Source organism: Camellia sinensis, chromosome 7 (genome assembly GCF_055761805.1).
Source record: "Camellia sinensis isolate YWXY chromosome 7, ASM5576180v1, whole genome shotgun sequence".
In the NCBI taxonomy this organism is placed as follows: domain Eukaryota; kingdom Viridiplantae; phylum Streptophyta; class Magnoliopsida; order Ericales; family Theaceae; genus Camellia; species Camellia sinensis.
The window spans coordinates 144817053-144829223 of NC_138967.1; the positions used below are offsets into that span (position 1 = coordinate 144817053).

The window sequence follows — 12171 nt, forward strand, 5'->3', positions numbered from 1 at the left end:
TTAAGGACTAAAATAAAAAGGTGTGTTTGGTGTAATTTAGCCTCAACAAATGTGTTTGGTGAGTTTGTTATTTATTGAATAATATTATATGTATCAATTAATATATTAACTAATATATTAATAGATGATGTAGTATAATTTTAAAGATTTTAGATATTTATAATTTGTATAATAAGTGAGGTTAATAATAATAGCATAACACTAATTAGTACACTAGTGTGTACATTAGAAAATTCTATTTCCACACATTTAATTAACTCAATACACATATTTTCTCTAAATTTTTTTATTACATTTTTGTCCTTCAATCAAATTATCAACCCACCCTCCTTTTCTCTCTCGCTCACTTCGGCCTCAAATCCACCCCTTCCACTCCCTCTTCCTACCCCATCTGCACCCCAACCACCTTACGGCAGTGCCTCAACTCCCTCCGCCCCGTCCGCACCACCACCGCGGTCGAAACTCTCCCCAAAACCGACACTGCCCTCGTCGAGAAATCGATCAACACAATCTGTTTCCTTGCAATCGACGCTGTCGAGAAGGCCAATTCGGGTCACCCGGGTCTTCCCATAGGTTGTGCTCCGATGGGACATATACTACACGATGAGTTGATGAAGTATAATCCGAAGAACCCTTACTAGTTCAATTGTGATCCCTTTGTTCTCTCCGCTGGACATGGTTGTATGCTTTAGTACGCTTTGCTTCACCTTGCTGGTTCTGACAGTGTCAAGGTCTGTTTCTTTACTTAATCTTCAGTGGTTTGCTTTGGATATGAGTATTCTTGTTAAGAATCATATGAGTAAATGGTTTGGTTGAATCGAATTATGCTCTGGGTATTTTTATTAAAGAAGAAAATTCACATTTCAAGCCTGTAATTGTTAACATTAGTCTCTAATTGTGTACAATATTTATTTGTTGGAGAAGATAAGGATAGTTTAGTATTATCTGAAAATTATTGATGTGTATTGAGATAAAATTAAATGTTTTAATTTCTGTATGGTGTGAACTGATTAAATGGTGTATACCAAGATAAGTAGTGATGTGTATATAGAATTACTTGTGTACATTAATTGGTTCATATAGCACCAATGAGCATCCACATTTAGCCTCAATAAATAAGTTTATTAGCTAAATATAATTATTAAATTATAAAAATATTGTTCCATTAGTTCAACAAATTAATTCTATTATTTATATTTGCTATAATAACTCAACATTGTAAAAATATTATTCCATCAATCTCAACAAATTAATTTTATGGCTAGCCATTATTTATATTTGGGTAAATTACACTGACACCTCCTGAGTTTAGTCTAATTACATCACACCTCTTGTTGTTCTGAAAACTACATTCCTACTCTTGTGATTAATAATCACATTTCATGAACCCCTGCTTATATAAAAAAACAATAACTCTTAATAAAAAAATAGAGAAAATTATATTGAAAAAAATAAATAAATAAATAAATAAAGTAAAGAAAAGGAAAACAAAAAAAATAAATAAATAAATAAATGAAGTAAAGCAAAGTAAGAAAAAAAAAAAGCGCAGTGGTTTAATATTTTTATTCCGCGTAAATAATTACACTGACAAGGGAGTTAGTGTAATTTCTCAAACGTCAGAAGGTGATATGGATTAAATCCAAACCTGAAGAGATATAAGTGTAATTTATCCTTTATACTTGCTACAGTAACTCAACAAAATTGTTAAGACACTATTCATTAACTAGTTAATAATTTATTTTTATTTTTTTTTTATCCATTTAACCCCACTATCTTGAGTACTAATCACTGAGATCATGAATAACAAAATAATAAAACAAAGTTGAATAATGGATGGTGTATTTAAAAAAGAGAGCTATATATAAAATAAAAAATTAATTTTTAGATTGTAATTTGGTTTAAAATTTGTTAAGCTTGATGTGAATGTTTTTAGTGGTTGGCAAACCTGATAGGTGTGTCATTTAAATAAGTAAAAATAAAACAAATATTTATCACATATTGTGTTATTCAAGTGATAAGACGGTTTTGTCTTTTTTTTTTTTTTTTTTTTTTGATAAATTCAAAGTTAAAGTCTCACTCCTTCCAAAATGAGTAACATGTGACATAAGGACTTGGACATCGAGTCCAACTTTTCCTTAATATAATAGTATAGAATTTTTTTATTTATTTATCTTTTTTCTTGAGGACTCTTTAGTAATTTGCTTGGTGCAAACGTAATAATTACTTCCGCTGTGTTTGGGTTAAAAAATTGAGTATGGATTTATGGAGTAACAAGAAAGGGGAAAGGGCAAAGAGAAAATTATTTAATTTATATTTCATACGTTTTTTAATTATTACATTCCCCAACTAAATTGTCCATGGAATTGAAAATAATAGGATTTAAAGGAAACTTACTTAGAGGTCAAAACGCTAGCATAAGGGATAAATAAGTCATCACAAAGGAAGTATGGGAATGATAAATAAACCACCATAAATGATATCAAATTCCTTTTCATAAGAGTTGAACTCGTAACCTCACACTACAAAGAATATTACACAATTACAAGATCAAATGCCCTTAAGTAAATACTTTTAATATAAAAAATATTCATTTTGTAACTCAATGTAAATACAAGAAAAAATATTTTTTTTAGATGTTTTAATTTTATTTTTTATTTTTATATCAATAAAAATTGATATTATAATTTATAACTTTTTTGAAAATATTAATAATGATAATAAAAATGTTAGTATACCTACTTGTCATTCTTAAATTAGAATTATGGATTTGGGAGATGATATAATTAATTTTCCGTGCTAGGCGTCAAATATCATTTTAACTTTCAAAATTATTAAAACCCAATTTTAAAATAAATTATAATTTGATTTAGGGGCAAACATCACGCGGTGCACCTGCCTCATTCCCATTGTTAGGCTCGTTGTTGGTAGGGTCCATGGCAGGACATTACCATTGAATAGTTCATTCGTGAAATAATTCACCAATCAATAGGTTGTTCGAGTGGAAGGGAATTGGGGAGTGGGAGGGAATTGGGGATCTTGTTGTACCTTATGGCATAGCAGGATATTACCATTAAATAGTTCATTCGTTAAACCATTCACCAATCAATAGGTTGTTCGAGTGTTAGGGGAATTAGGAATCTTGTTATGCCCGGTGGCATAGCAAGCTGCTATTAGGCCTATTGAGGAGGTATCTCGAGTCTTTTTCGATAATCCGAATCGTTTATATTACATTACAGGAAATCATGGATTTAGCGACGTTTAATTACCGGCGTTTATTTAAACGTCGCCTTTTCTGATAATTAACGACGTTTTGTAAACGTCGCCTTTTGTGTTAATTAAAACGGTCCCGTTTCTAAATAGAGGTCGTTTGAAAGCGCCTCCAAATCCTTATTTCCAAATCCACTCCCTGTCTCTCTTCAAACCCCTATTTCCAAACCCTACACAAAGTCGATCTCTTCTCACAACTCCAAGGTAACTCTCTCTCTCTCTCACTCTCTCTCTCTCTCTCTCTCTCTAAACCCTAATTTCAGTCTCAGAGGATCGAATCAATACGAAGTTCTCTCGCTCGATTCCTCTTTAGCATGGTGATTCCTCTTAGTGATTCATCTCAGAGTGATTGCGATTTTGATTTTGAAGTTCTCTCTCTCTCTCGATTATGAGCACCACCTTCTACAATCTTAGAAAAATAGATCGAATCCTTCAAAACCTTCTTTAGCTCGGTGATTCCAGTTGTGGTGTTCGTCTTTGTGGATTTGGAACTCTTCGTCTTCTTCGATCAGTGAGATCAGAGGTTAGTTGAGCTCAAATTTTAGGAACATTTGAAACTTGTTTCTTTCTTAGATGTTTCTTCTGTGCTCTGTTTTGAATAGCTGTTTGTGAATCTCTTTTTGCTCATCTTCTTCCCATTGGTTTGTGAAGATTTAGTGGGTATATTATTAATTTTTCTTCTGTGCTCTGCTTGTGAATAGCTGTTTGTTATTTTGCTTAAATTGTGTGGATTTCATACCAAAGTGTTGTTTCGTGGATGCAATGATAGACTAGTTAGACTTGTAGTGATATTCATTAATAATGAAATTTGTAAATCTAAATATAGTTTTTTACTCATTGATAGACTATTGAGCTGCTTCCAAGTGGTGAGAATGAGAGAAATTAACGACCTACTTTGCTTTTTGTCTCATTCTTCTTCTGTTGGTTAGTTCTTAGTCAAGAGAAAATAATAATAATAATGAAGATAGTATATATAGTCCAGCTGGCCAAGGAATAATAAGGGTTACTAGTCTACTGGTTACCAAATGCCAAATAACTTAATTTAATTTGGGTTCTCGCCTACATATACAGAGAATGCTTATATACAGAGAATGTTTGGGTTTTGATTGTTGACAGTTTGAAGAAGGTGGTTGATGTTGGTGGGTTTCGCTTTACTCTTCCCTGACTTATATACTTCAGTGTTGTGTAAAGTCAGTGTTGGTATCATCTTATAATTCTCAGATGATCCTATCTAGTAGTCCAGTAGAATCCCAAACAAATCCTATGTAACCCCCATTTTTTTACAATCGAAACCATGCCTCGTTCTTGTGGTGATGGAGGTTTGTATTTGTTTCCTTTTGTCGTCTCTCTTTCTTTCTTTCTTTCTTGCTTTGAATTTAAATTTTTTTTTGCCATTTTTTATTTGTTTGTTGTTTTGTTCTCTGAAATCATTTGCTCAAAATGACGATTTTTTTTTTTTTTAAATTTCAATTCTTTGATCTACTTGCAAAAGGTACATGGCATCTGTTTAAGACTTTCAGCATATTGGAAACAAAAAATTAAAGCAATAAAATTGTGCGAAATATATATAGTACTTTTGGTCATATGACTTTTCATATGGTATTGTTTTTGCGATATTGGTAGCAGCAATGCCATCATCATTATGTATTCATTTCAAGAAAACAAAAATTGTTAGTTACTTTTTTATTCTTGATTTGTCACTAATTTTACTTTCATAATTGACGTTTCTCTTTGTCTGTGTGTGTGGATATATTCTAATAAAGGTTCTTTGTTTAACTTATAAGTTTTTCACAACCTCAATCAACCAATGTTGCAAGTCAATGTTTTTATACTTTAGTTTAACTAATACGTGCTATGGGTTAAATGTTTTTGATATTGTCTTTTCGTGATTTTTTGCTCAAATTTGTTGCGATTCTCTTTCACAGGAACATCTTCAGCTTCTTTTGGTTCAAACAGTTGAGTGTGAAGCATTTTTCTCTTAATAAATGAAGTTGCTCGATTGCTCCTAGGCACTTTCCCGCTTTTCATTTCTATTTTTTCTTTCTTTTTAAATGTACTGATATCATATATGCGATAGACCCTTCAGAAAGTGGCATTTAAATGTTGCCACATAACAAAGGAAGTAGCGACCGGTTTTCAGCAACTTCTCTATCTTTCTTCCTTCACATTTATGTTCGTGATATCTTGTTTATGTCTTTTCAAGGTCCACCTGGCACAGGGAAAACTACGACTTCTGCAACAATTGTATACCATATGGCCAAACAAGGCCAGGGCCAGGTAAATTCATTAGCATGTATTTCAATTACTAAGATCTTGTATTTGATTACATGCCTTTTGATGATTTGTTGCTATCAGGTTTTGGTTTGTGCTCCAAGTAATGTGGCTGTTGACCAGCTAGCTGAAAAGATCAGCGCAATAGGATTGAAGGTATGCATTGTTTGGTTGATCTTAAAACCATATCTACAGCAATACTAGCTTTGGTTGTTTTATTTTATTATGGTACTTAAATTGTTTGATGCATTTATCTAGTTTATGTCAGGCATGTGTGAATAATTTGTTTGGCCACTTGCTGAAGTCAATGCTGCAAATGTGCAGAGCTGAGCCAAGTACCTGGCTATTTGGGCTCTGCTTGGCTTGGAGAAAAAGAGATTCTAAATTTTTTAGAATTTTTCCAAATAAGGGAAAGAATAAGAAAGACCACCCAAAATATTGATTTGATGGCATTTCTTTTGTTGACAACAACTTGCTGTTCCTCAGTGTGTTTGGTTGAGAGTTTTCCTTGTTAAATTTTTTTTTATTGCCTTTTGCTTCACCCCCTGAAAAAGAGAGGGTTGTATTCCAAGGGTTTTTAATGCTTTCCTTCTACAAGTATTTTTACTTGAGCCATTGATCTTTTGGCTTTATTTGTGTGGTATAACTTTTGGTCTATTGTTCAGACAATCATCTTCCCAATCAACATTAGTTTATTCATGTATTTTTTTAACATGAGGACAAATGTTGATTTTTCGTTTGAGATATTTGATTTTTTGTTTTTCATTGATGTGAGATTTTTAATTTTTTTTAATTAAACCAGGTTGTTAGGCTCTGTGCAAAATCAAGGGAAGCTGTAAGTTCTCCCGTGGAGCATTTAACTGATCACTATCAGGTTTGTTTACTTGTTAATTGGTCAAATATTTTTATTCCCATTTAACAGATTTCCTTCTTTAAAATGCCACCAGCCCATAGAACATTTTTCTCTCTAACTTGTCTCTTTTCTCACTATCAGGTTTCTTTAAAATTCGAGTTTGCAGGATTACTTTTCAGTTTAGTGGTTTTTAACTTTTCGAAAAACATGCCAAGTCATCCTTTCCAATCTTGGTTTGTGAGCATTTTACTGTCATAAAGGATTGCCAATCTTTTCTGCTCTGGTTTACATGATTGCTTTCAATCTGTTTATAGGTCCTTATTGATGAATCTACTCAAGCAACTGAGCCCGAGTGTCTTATTCCCTTGGTTCTTGGCGTGAAGCAGGTAAACAAGTCTTTATTAAGATTTTTAGTTTTTATTTTAATGGTTGGGTTTCCATAATGCAGGGATTTATCTGATAATTTACTGTATGAAGATATACCATTCTCAATATCCAAGCTTAAGCAGCTTGAGTTATTGTAAGTTATTACCTGAAGTGAAGTACTATTAATTAAATATGCTGGATTGTTTAAGATAGATAAGTTTTTAGTTCTGCCAACCAAGGGCTTGAATAAGCTCTGTAAATGCAGGAATTTGAAGAACAATCAATTGACTGGTCCTATCCCTTCAACATTAACACAGATTCCCAACCTCAAAACTCTGTGAGTCATAATTTTTTTATTTTTTTATTTTTTAGTGGAGTCCATGCAGTTAACATTACCATATGCTTTTTTGATTTTATTTACACCAAAGCCATAGACACTTGTGCTAATATATATGTATGCCTTGTCTTTGTGTAAATTTATTCTGTAGGGACCTTGCTTGTAACCAGCTTATTGGTGAGATACCGAGGTTAATCTATTGGAATGAAGTATTACAATATCTGTAAGTACTACATCAATTACGGTTTAACAACTGATAGATAAAATCCAATTTCATTATCAACCATTGATGCTATTAACACTTAAACATTTAATATTAACTTGAAGCATCTAATATCTGCTGGACGGAAATGGTTGAGTATACAGTCAATTTTTACCCTGTTTGACAAGAATTATATTTCTGCTCAATCATTTGTGCATTGTCTTACTGTTTTGTGTGAGAGGCTTAGTTTTAAAGGCTTAAATTGCATCCATGGCAGCAACTAATAAGTTGGGATCTGTTGACAATGTTGCAGACAAGTGCTTCCTTAAAATTCACTGTTTTGAACCCCGAAGGACGCATCTGGACCATGGTAGCTGGTGGTGGTGCAAGTGTTATTTATGCTGATACTGTGAGTTTCTTAATATACCATTCATGTGATTCATAGCTTACAATTCAGCTGGACTATTTTGTTGCTTGTTTACTTTTTATCCCATCTGTTTATTGTAAATGAGCGTATGTGGCGCTTATTTTCCCATAATCCCTTTGTCCCTCTTCGTTTCTTGGATGCCTTGTATATGGGTTTCTTTTTCTCATTTAGGTTGGAGACTTGGGTTATGCATCAGAACTTGGGAATTATGCAGAGTATAGTGGTGCTCCTAATGAGGAGGAGGTGTTGCAATATGCTAGGGTTGTCATTGATGTAAGAGCTTGTCAATATTTCTTGCATTTGAGGCTTTTCTTTTCATTTCTTGATGTAATTTACATATCCACCGTTACCGGTAGCATCTAACATTCCCTTGATTTTGCAGTGTGCCACTGCAAATCCTGATGGTCGTAAAAGGGTTCTTCTCATAGGAGGTGGCATAGCTAATTTCACTGATGTTGCTGTTGCTTTTAATGGAATTATTAGAGCACTAAGGGAGAAGGTAGAGACATTTTGCTTCTTTTATAAAAGCAACTTGATAATCTAATTTCACTTTTATATGCTCACATATACCTCTTCTGTGACTTTAGGAATCCAAGCTAAAAGCAGCAAGAATGCATATTTATGTGAGAAGGGGTGGTCCAAACTATCAGACTGGTTTGGCAAAGATGCGTGCCCTGGGTGAGGAACTAGGGGTTCCTCTGGAGGTATGAGATAAAATCTCAGCTATATCTTTATCACATATTACAAACAGCTCTAATCAGTCGTACTCAAAAATCATATTTAACCGATTTGAATATTTCAACAACAAAAAAAGAGAACTAAATAGAGTATAGTGTTTGGGCTGCATGTCACAACATTTCAACTTCAAGTTTGATATTGCAGTCTGTCTGGCAGCCTTCGCTTCTTGATCAATTGATTATTTTTAAACTTTTGTTTTACTATTTAAATTTTGACCGTGAGAAAACTCTAATGCAGGTTTTTGGGCCTGAGGCAACAATGACTGGAATATGCAAGCAAGCAATTGAGTGCATCATGTCTGAGGCATAAGATCCCATCTTAATTTGAATTTTTGTATGTGTGCAAGAGTCTTTTTAACATGTTTGTGAAGAGAGTGAGTTATTTATCGAAGTTTCGTAATGGGAGACTGGGATTGGATTGTTTTAATGTATAATGTATAAGTTCTGAAAACAGTTACTGCTGCAAACCTGCTTGCCTTGTATTTCATCAACTTATATATATTAGCAACCTTGAAAGGTCTGGTTTAATTTTCCTGTCCAGCTTATTGGTGAGATACCGAGGTAATGATGATAAGAATATTAAATTGAAAGCAAATTATCATTTTTTCATTTTTTGGAAGCAAATAATCTTACAAAAGCTTTTGTAATACAAGTTGGTCTAGTTGATAAGAACAAGGCTATGTGTGACTTTTGGCTGGTGTTGATTTTTGCTGCCATAGGACTGCTGATTTTTTGGTTGAGAATTGTGAATTTAATTTTTGAATATGTTATTTTGTGGGTAATGATGATTGAATATTAAATTGAATAGGAAAGTGAATTAATGCTGTATTTATAATTTGAATGAGAGTTATTATTTCATATTACGGCTATTCAATTTTATTATAGGTATTTTTTTAGTTTAATCACATAAAATTAGCATAATTTCAAAAAAAATAAATAAAAAAACAAGAGGATTTCACGGCGTTTTTAAAACGCCACCTAAACTCTAAAAAGTTAACGGTCAATTTTTTTTAAAAAGATACGACGGCGTTTTGAAAACGTCGTTAAAATCATAGTGACGTCATGGTAGGGACATTTCACGGCGTTTCTAAAAACGCCGCCTATTCTAATATCGCGACGTTTTTAAAACGTCGTAAAGATACAGCGACGGCCGCAGCTTCGACGTTTGGTACTAAACGTCGCAAAAGGAATTAGCGGCGTTTTTGAAAGATATAGCGGCGTTTCTTAAACGCCACTAAAAGTCTGTTTTCCAGCAGTGTTATAAGATTTGTCAAGCAGATCATCCATATAAAAAATCTAGTAAATTGAACATTTATAACCTCATAAAAAGAGCACATTTGTCTTTCAAAAAATAAACGCTTACCATGATTTTAATAATTTTTTAAAAACAATTAGGACTTGATCATGGGATTACAGATGTCTGATTAATTTGATATTTTATATAGATGATGTACTCGACAAATACTTTTATATGGATGATATACTCGACAAATCTTACAATATCAACGGTTCAGATCAAAATACACTCAACAAATACTTTTACAAACCATCACAATAAGGCTACTGTGCCATAAGGCACAACAGCAACCCTCAACCGAGTGGGAGACCTTGGTCTCGAACCACCCAATTTCCTTGGTGTTATTTGACAAAATTAAAAACAGAATGATAAAGTATATGTTTGGTAATGGTTTTGTTTTTAAAAAATTTAAAAATGAAAGCACATTTGATAAGTATTTTTCATTTAAAAAAATGTTAACATTTTCAAAATTTCCAGAATTTTAAGAAACATGGAATTCTCTCCGGCTACTCTATCTTGGCAATTTCCCTTCCGGCAACTTGCTAAATATTTTTTTATTTTATTTTTTATTTTTGGATAAATTGCACTTTTCACAATGAAAAAGTTGAGGAAAAGCCTATTTCAAAAGGGGTATAGAGCATGAAATCCAAGATAAAATCTTATTTGGAGATAAGGATATGTCAAAAAAGTTGCAGAAAAAAGTCGTCGGCGTTAGAAAAGTTGTTGATGACAGCTACTAGCGATAGCAAGTGGTGGTGGTGAGATAAAAAAATATATGTGATATTTAACAAATAAGGTCTTGAATGAGTGACATGTGTCACATTTTAATTGATAGTTAGCTTGGTGAATTTCAATATATAGACAAATAAGTCAACTTCAACAAATAGACAGATAGGTTGATTTCAATAGATAATTGTCGGGGGATTCTATTTACACCCAAAAAATCATTCGGTAAGCCCAACTCAAATTTTAAAATTTTATTTCTTGTTATACTTTAATGTAAATTTACTAATAAGAATAACACATATTAAACTCTAAAATAAAGTGGGACTTACGTGTAAGTCCTAATAGGTGGACATATTGTCCAATAGGTCATATGATAATTAATGTTTTTATGATCAAACATTATTAAAAACGTCACTAATTATTAATTTTCAACGACAATTTAAAAATTATCACAAAAAATATCACTAATTAAAAGTTTTAGCGACAATTTAAAAAAATCATTACAAAAAGTGTCACTAATGTTCAACTTTCTGTGACAGTTTGAAAAATTCAACACAGAAAAACGTCACGAATTATAAATTTTAGCGACAATTTATAAAAACCGTGACAAATTTTTTTTACTAATTGTCAATTTTTAGCAATATATAAATAATTATCATAAAAAATTATTTTTAACGACGATTTTATTAATGCTTATTTTTAATAGGATTTGATAGGAATTAAAACCAATTATTATAACTTATTGATAATTTATTTTAAAGTAAATCACATATAAGTATTTTACATATTAATATTATTTCCTAAATTTCAATTATTTTATCTGTATACCTCTCTCTTGTCCCTTGTTTGAATGATGACGAGGATGATGATGAAATCCATCAGCATGATCCCGTGAACAACTTTGCTAACTAATATAAGCCTATGTTTGAGAAGTGAGTTGATTTTTTAGTTTTTTGACCTTTTTAACTATTTTAGTTTGGGTTAAAAAGTTTAGTTTGAGAAGGATTTTTTTGACTTTTTGATTTTTTTGACTTTTTTTGTGAAAGAAGAATGTAATGATTATGGGTTTGATGTGATATTTTGTTTTTTGTGACTAAAATAACCTATTTTATCTTTTGTGACTAAAATAGTCAAAAAAAAAACCCATTTAACTCTTGGCAAACAGAAATCAACTGGGCTGGATCAAAAGCAAATAAGTTTTATATTCTCAAATGTATATTCGTAACTTTTTTATCGTGTTTGGTGGTGTATATTCTTTCTTTTTTTTTTAGCAGGTTCGTGTATATTCTGACACGTCATTGTTGACATTGGTATATTTATGTTCTCAACTAGGGTGTAACCCATTCGATGAGTGTGTTATTAAATTTATAAAATATAAAATTTAATTTTGAATTAAAAATATATGTAGTGTTTGTTGATCAAGTGATGAGGATGTTATTTTTCAAACTCAAAGTTTTATATTCAAATCTTATGTACTTCATTTTATAATTTTTTTCTTTTCTTTTTGGATATAAAAAAAATTACTTGGCAAAAAGAGAAAGTAGGCTTCAAGAAATTAAAGTGAGTTGTTCACATATATAATAATATAGATTAAGGGGGAAAAAAACTATATATATATATATATATGTTTTGCTTTTTCCTAGAAAAGAAAAAACAAAAGAAGAAAAAAACAAATCCAAGCCATCCCA

The 12171-nt window shown here is 31.8% G+C and overlaps 1 protein-coding gene across 11 annotated transcripts; it reads left to right on the forward strand.

Moving 5' to 3' along the window:
* The first annotated feature begins 3262 nt into the window (after nucleotides 1–3262).
* LOC114317359 (ATP-citrate synthase alpha chain protein 3) lies at nucleotides 3263–8998 on the forward strand. 11 transcript variants are annotated; one of them, XR_014336160.1, is made up of 9 exons: nucleotides 3263–3790; nucleotides 5193–5544; nucleotides 5623–5694; nucleotides 6341–6412; nucleotides 6533–6624; nucleotides 6706–6777; nucleotides 6840–6911; nucleotides 7023–7094; nucleotides 7246–7312. XR_014336160.1 is itself a non-coding variant. In XM_082879512.1 (9 exons), exons 5-9 carry the CDS (start codon nucleotides 7664–7666, stop codon nucleotides 8768–8770), a joined length of 450 nt encoding a protein of 149 aa, XP_082735638.1. In that variant the 5' UTR covers nucleotides 5633–5694; nucleotides 6341–6911; nucleotides 7023–7094; nucleotides 7246–7317; nucleotides 7610–7663; the 3' UTR covers nucleotides 8771–8998. The 11 variants fall into 11 exon arrangements, 4 of the variants coding, with proteins under 4 accessions (XP_082735641.1, XP_082735638.1, XP_082735640.1 ...); XR_014336163.1 differs by lacking the exons at nucleotides 6533–6624; nucleotides 6840–6911 and adding an exon at nucleotides 7610–7705 and having other exon boundaries at nucleotides 3287–3790; nucleotides 5193–5222; nucleotides 5471–5544; nucleotides 7246–7317; XM_082879512.1 differs by lacking the exons at nucleotides 3263–3790; nucleotides 5193–5544 and adding exons at nucleotides 7610–7705; nucleotides 7895–7996; nucleotides 8106–8222; nucleotides 8311–8427; nucleotides 8699–8998 and having other exon boundaries at nucleotides 5633–5694; nucleotides 6341–6911; nucleotides 7246–7317.
* The last annotated feature ends 3173 nt before the right edge of the window (nucleotides 8999–12171 follow it).